This window comes from Sinohyriopsis cumingii, chromosome 7 (assembly GCF_028554795.1).
Source record: "Sinohyriopsis cumingii isolate HCF-2022 chromosome 7, ASM2855479v2, whole genome shotgun sequence".
NCBI lineage: Eukaryota > Metazoa > Mollusca > Bivalvia > Unionida > Unionidae > Sinohyriopsis > Sinohyriopsis cumingii.
Window position 1 is genome coordinate 568059 of NC_142967.1, and position 7385 is coordinate 575443.

Sequence of the window (7385 nt, forward strand, 5' to 3'; positions counted from 1 at the left end):
ATATATTTCAGGCTATCTTCTCAAACCGCACAGCTATGTGGAACATATTTTGGAAATTTGGGGAATAAATATGGGCAAGAGTTTTCGGATTTGCACTCCTCGTGCAACTGTAACTGTTTTCAGGAGAGAGAGAGAGAGAGAGAGAGAGAGAGAGAGGTCATTCGATGTCAAATGGTTTATTGCGCGGTTGTATTTGATTCATTTGCGGCAAGATTTGATGCTTCAATGTTTTGTTGTTCTCCACCTGACTGGGTGACTAAGTATGGGGTGGGGGTGGGGGCAGGGACCAACAAGTTAGATAAACGGTAGGACAATATCGACTTGCTCATGATGTAGTCATTGCATGCACTATTAGTCACTTCGTCAACTTCTTGTATAAGTTTGTCTTGTGACTTTTAATTTTCTTTATAAAGTATATTTTTCTTGCCGTCTTTGATTAGCTATCTTGATCATGAAATGCGAATAAACATCATGTCGATTAATTGCGAATAAACATCATGTCGATAAATTGCGAAAAGACAGAAATAATGTAATAGATACCATTGTAATTTCAATGCCACTACAATCACCACCACGACGATCAAAGAAACTAATACATGACGTTACGTAAAAGAAACAATAACATCCATGAAACTTGAATATATTGTAAGATTGTAAAATACTATAATATACGTATAAACACAAATATGAAGATATTAGCAAATAATTAACGTAGATATGAAATAAACAAACAAATAAATGAATGAACAACTAATTCACAAAACAAACAAAAACTAGGAAGAATCAGACAGCGGAAATCATTTACTAAAATGATGTTACAAATTACCACAAAATTTTATATAATCAAAGAGATAAATTCGCCGGTTCGAACAGGAAATAACCTAACCATACACATTTTATGAAGTCATATATATGGATGATAATCAACGGGCTGTATAGGTGCGAAATTCACAAAGAAGCAATCAAAAGGTAGCATGTTTCCTGTGATTGTTCAATCGGGCAACGCATTATGAAACAAATTGCTAACTGAGTACTCACTGAATTGCTCCATAGCTTTAGATAATTGATGTGGAGAGTGTCGTCATGCCTTTCGATCTTTGGTTAATTCCAGTTAATATTTTTAACGGCGAATATAAATAATAATTAAACACAAAAATCGAGAAAGCCAATGAAATGTACAATAATTCCAAAACGCCGTCATGTACACTTTTGATTAAGACAACAGAGTTTTATCGTCAGTTTCTTGTCCTCTTCTAAGATCCTATCACATACCAGATATGTAGCGCCTATTCTATGAAAGTTAAAATAGAATTTAAATCAATAAATAATTCTCGCATATACTTCGAAGTTCACGGAGTTTGTTTTAAAATTAAGATTGATAAATACATATAGCTATATATTTAAAAACCAAACAATATATTATCTATCCAAGTTTGCTTTCACTTTCTTTACTTCTTTCTCTTAAGTATCGAATATTGGGATGCGATTATTTGCATATAAACCTCATTAGCCATCTTAGCCAGTTTAAAATAACAACGACAAAAATTTCGTGCTGTCTAGAAATTAATTTTGTATATTGACTACTGACGGGTTATAGAGAAACTAAAGGTGTCAGAACAATACTTCCAAGCTATTTGTAAGGAAAACAAGGTTTCGCAGACCGCCCCTCGACGCTCCCTATGGCTACAGTCATTGTGCTAAAAGGGGCCCCGAGTGGCCGAGTGGTCTAAAGCGCTCGCCGTTACGGATCACTGCCATCTCACCTCTGTCTGCGTGAGTTCGAGTCCAGCCTCGGCTAACGTTGGTACGTGAGAAAGCCTGCCAGTAGCTTCTCGTGGGTCGGTGGTTCTTCCCTGGGTTTTCCAGGGTTCTTCCTCCACCAATTATACTGGCCGCCATGTATAGCCTATCTTGTGCTGAAAATGGCGTTAAACCCTACAACAACAACAATCATTGTGCTAAAATAAACTTAGAACACAGTATAGTCTTTTGTATGCCATGCAATTCTTTTTATTATTATAAATTTTAGAACACTTATTTAACGGTGTGCCAGTCCTTGAGTAAGAGCTAAAAAAAAGAGATCGTTATGGATGTAAAAGTCGTTTGAAGTTCAAACAAATTCAATTTTGTTTTTCTTTTCACATCAGCATAACAGTTATGCACAAATATTATCCTAGTCAGATTTCATGTTCTGATATACTGAGCATGCGACTCGTGGCAATGGGATCAGAGAACCGTAAAAAAGAAAACCAATATATTCCGATTGCATTAACATTATTAGATGGGTCATTTGTTCAAGCAGGAGTCAATCAAAGAGCCGTTAATGTGCTTACCCTCAAAGAGAGAAAGCAAATAAATTAAACAGATATTAACTCTAGCCAGCCATTGCGCGGCATTTGAAACCTCATAATTGGTGTAATTGACAAGACAACCAATCGACGAGCAGCTCAGCCGTAACGTGTCTTTCTATATAAAAGGCGCGATAACAATGTGCACTTGAAGAAGTGAGTTGTAGATAACGTACACCGTTAAACCTTTACAAACTTTCTTCAAATATTTACTGCAGCATGAGAATTATTATTTAAAGGTTACATATTGGTTTTTGTTTTTCGAAGATTTCAGTATTTCTGCAATGTGTGATACAATGCCAGGTTCATCTCATTCAGATGAGAAATCGGAAGACGTTATTGCTGATGGCGAAACTCTAACTGAGAGCGATAGTTGTACTACAACACCTATTAAAATCAGACACATATCTGCATGCAGTCTGGACAGAACACCATTGAGATTTAGTGTGGATTCTATAATATCAAAACCAACAAAACACAATGAAAGGTTTAGAATCTTTGAAGATGAGAGCATGTCAATTACAAAAAGAACGAAAGCTTGTGTTTCACCTAGATCCTCCTTAAAAACTCTTTCATTCAGCGTAGATGGAATTCTTGGAAATACTCAGTCTAATAATTGTTCTGTGAGTTTCCCAAGGTCACGCATTTCCAGCCACACCCATGATGCAAGATGGTCGTACGGGATTACGGCAACATCGGGATTTCCTTGTCTCACGGGGTCAACAATATCCACTCCACCAAGTAAGTGATACCTTTTCCTTTTTTACTTACAGACAACAAGAAATAGACACTGTAGGATGCTAACCTATTGGCTTTCTCAGCATATTAGACGATTACCGATGCAATAGCTACATTTATGTAACGGCAAGATGAAAAGCTAAAACATGTAAGTTATAAAGTATTTCGCGTTTCTAACTAACATAAGTTGAATCGAAAAATAAGAAGCAAGAAAGATATGACACTAATTTTGCTTCATAAATGTTGCGCTGTTTTGGTAGTGATGGAATTACTTAAAATGAACATGTTAACATTTATCGTTTAAGATTTACAATGGGTGTGTACTTAGAATTATGTGTGATTTTCATACAGAAAATGCAACTAAACAAACTCGAATAGATAAGGAGAGCATGTAAATAGACATAGACCTTTCAGTCCATAAAACGTTTAATTTTTGCGAAAGATAACACTATAGGTATATTAATCTGGGTTAATCCTGGTTGTAATTTGCTAATTATTTTACCTGACACCTCTTGAGGCATACTTAAATATAAATACATGTGACGGGATGAGAATGACGTGCACTCTCCTTGAAGCATTCTTAAATATAAATATATTTTACTGGATAGGAACGACCCGCACACCCCTTCAATCATACTTAAATATAAAAGATAATACTGGATTGGAATGACCTGCATACCCCTTCAAGCATACTTAAATATACATATATCTTATTGAATTGGAATGACCCGCACACCCCTTCAAGCATACCTTAATATAAATATATGGTAATGGATGGGAAGGTAACTCAGGCTGCCTTGGTAAACACATTCAGGATGATGTCGTTTTGCATTTAGTACCGTAGATAAATCATAATTAGTGGATTGTACGCTGTTTATATTTCATGTTTAAGAGGGTCATTAAAGATCGATCACGTCAGCTATAAGACATACAAATAATACAAATAATAGAATTTAAATGTCCAATGAAAATATAGGTTTCATGTTAAAATGTCAATAGGTTAACGAAGTAAGGATACGTGTCTTCACAGAAATCATAGGACCATGAAGTATATGAATGACTTATTCATTTTTTGAACAGTTGGCACAAGCACCATTATGTATTTTAACTTTTCGAATAAACAATATAGTTAAACACAAAATCAACAACATTATATTAATGACATTAATAACACACACATCTTCATTGCTACTGACTGCGAACTATATATATATATATATATATATATATATATATATATATATATATATATATATATATATATATATATATATACATATATTCAAGCACTCGGATCGAGAGGGGGACATTTATCGGATCTCAAGTACCCAGAGAGAGAGAGAGAGAGAGAGAGAGAGAGAGAGAGAGAGAGAGAGAGAAGTAACCTGAAAATGAACATACATCATAGGGTCTAAACCCAATTAACAATTTTCACAACAACATAAACATCATCATCATTATCATGACAGTAACAAATCATTTATTCCTACTACTGATAATCCTTTTAAAAAATACGTTTATTTACATTTAAAAAGTTAAACAAATAACGTAAACATCAGTACAAATACTTCTCTACGTCAGTGTCGTTGATGTATTTTCATATTCGCTGTTAAGTTAACTTTGTGTCAAACTTTTATCTCGTGTTCATTATGTAGCACGAATCAAAGAATATGTAGCGACTAATGTGCCTTATTTTTAACCTCTCTCTCTCTCCCCCTCTCTCTCGCTCTCTCTCTCTCTCTCTCTCTCTCTCTCTCTCTCTCTCTCTCTCTGATTTGACGAATATAATGATATATGCTAATAGCTATCGTGTTCATTATGTAGAACGAATCAAAGAATATATAGCGACTAATGTGCCTTATTTTGAACCTCTCTCCCTCTCTCTCTCTCTCTCTCTCTCTCTCTCTCTGATTTGACGAATATAATGATATATGCTAATAGCTGTCGTTTTGAATTAATATAAAAATCGGTTACAGTAGAACGTGTGCAAAAAATGTCAATAATATTTGTCCATCTATCTTAGGAGACCATAGAAGAAGATTATTTATCTGATGATTTCAATGCTAGGAGGACCTGAGTCGGAAGACCACCTGTGTACAGAGACCACCTTTGTAGATTGATGCATGTGATCTCTTTTGACGGGTTCAAGTGCATATCATATAAGAATGATAATGTAATATAATAATATTAGGACCTAATATCAGTCACAGGTAAAACAATAAGTGGTGTTGGTTGACACGGCGGAAGCAGAAATTAAGCTCAGTTGTATCAAGTTTATCAGACTTAAGAATCCGTACAAGGTACCAAAAAAAGGGGGTAAAAGTGATAGAACTATTCTTTCTCGACATCTATCTTAATGGATTCAGACTTTGCGCATAGAACTATTCTTCAATGTTATTATTATAGACTTTGCGCAATAAACATGTTCTGAATTTACACAAGTATAGATAAACATCTCAGCTTGTGACTATCTTATATACAGTTGAAGCGTAAACATATATAACACAAATGGTTAGCAATAGTGCTGGCCACTACGTGATTTAAAATAGTTAAGCTAATTTAAACTATTTTACGTTTATGTACCTTTTCAATTTATGTAATTTATACGCAACAAGCTACTTATATGCAATCATTTTGACTGTCATTTCATGAAAAATATAGCAGATATTTCGGACTTTTGATCGAATCGACAGCTCGCGTACATTTTTTTTTTTAGAGTCATGTAAGGCGCTTTTAAAGAATAATCATTAGATATAACCTTTTTCTTCAGATTTTTTTTATTTTAGGGAAGACAATCATATTAGTATCGAGAGTCAAGTATTTTTCTTTTTCTTTCATTTGATATGAAAGTTTCCTAAGGATTTCAAATGTGAGACTGAACAGATCATCGAGGGGTCACACCATTGCAAATGCATTCAGTCCTAAAATGGATGACCTATTTAGTACTTTATTCGGCCTCTATTTATTTTCATTTAGGGGCCCCGTGTGGCCGAGTGGTCTAACGCGCTCTCCGTTACGGATCACTGCCATATCACCTCTGTATGCGTCTGTTCGAGTCTCAGATTCGGCTAATGTGGGTATGTGAGAAAGCTTGTCAGTAGCTTCTCGTGGGTCGGTGGCTCTTTCCGGGGGTTTTCCCGGGTTCTTCCTCCATCATTAATACCGGCCGCCATGTATAGACTATCGTGTGCTGAAAAATGGCGTTAAACCCTACAACAACAACAACAACAATTTATTTTCATTTTATCTTACTTGTTAGCCTTTTAATATTAGGTCGAAACTTCACGCCGTTGAAATTTATTTACAGGATTGGAGAGCCCATCAAGAGAAGGTCACCAGAAGTGCGCACTGAGGAAACACAAAGCCAATCGAAAACCAAGGACACCGTTTACGACGTCGCAACTTCTTGCTTTGGAAAGGAAATTTAGACAAAAGCAATATTTAACCATCGCTGAAAGAGCAGAATTTTCAAACTCCTTAAATTTAACTGAGACACAAGTGAAAATCTGGTTCCAAAACAGAAGAGCAAAGGCCAAAAGACTTCAAGAAGCAGAGTTAGAACAACTAAAGATGGCTAGCAAGCCCATGCTTCCACCAGCAATCGGCATAACGTTTCCGGCTGCGGCTGCACTGTACAACCAATTCAGACCTCGTGTTTACCCACAACTGCTGTCAATGCAGTACGGATATTCGTACTGAACTAATGGAGTGAGAAGTATTTGCTGATAAAGGATGTGTGTATATATATATATATATATATATATATATATATATATATATATATATATATATATATATATATATATATATATATATATATATATATATATGTGTGTGTGTGTGTGTGTGTGTGTGTGTGTGTGTGTGTGTGTGTGTTGCTTATTGATTAGAGGATTTTCAAAGATATATCAAATGAAAAAGAATCAAGGAATACAGCATCAATGTGTAAAGGAAATTGTGTGAAAAACAGGATAGTAATATGCATCCATATCGTTAATATAACTAATGTACAGTGTTATTTCAAACCATGTCTAAGTTGTTATTGATTATCGTCACAATATATTAAAATTATTTATCATCACGTGCAGCAATTTGTCCTTAACTTCAGACGAAATTGACATGGTGTATTAACTGAAAATAACTTTGAAATCAGACGTTCCTTTCATGTGAAGGGTATACTGGTAAAGGGCGATTTTGCAACAGAAATGTTAGGCGAGGAGTGCATACTCTGCCTGATTGTCGCGTGGGTTTACGATGAATGCTGATTTCATCGTTAAATTATCCATGAAATAACATGTT

At 35.1% G+C, this 7385-nt stretch overlaps 1 protein-coding gene across 1 annotated transcript; it reads left to right on the forward strand.

Annotated features, from left to right (window-relative positions):
- The first annotated feature begins 2464 nt into the window (after positions 1 to 2464).
- LOC149794621 (uncharacterized) lies at positions 2465 to 7173 on the forward strand. The gene is made up of 2 exons (XM_089963944.1): positions 2465 to 3089; positions 6394 to 7173. Exons 1-2 carry the CDS (start codon positions 2633 to 2635, stop codon positions 6783 to 6785), a joined length of 849 nt encoding a protein of 282 aa, XP_089820070.1. The 5' UTR covers positions 2465 to 2632; the 3' UTR covers positions 6786 to 7173.
- The last annotated feature ends 212 nt before the right edge of the window (positions 7174 to 7385 follow it).

Excerpts from the sequence above, each read along its gene's own strand:
- LOC149794621 (XM_089963944.1), top strand. The coding sequence starts at position 2,633 with ATGTGTGATACAATGCCAGGTTCATCTCATTCAGATGAGAAATCGGAA. Across the intron at positions 3,090-6,393 it reads AACAATATCCACTCCACCAA|GATTGGAGAGCCCATCAAGA; the intron begins GTAAGTGATACC and ends ATTTATTTACAG.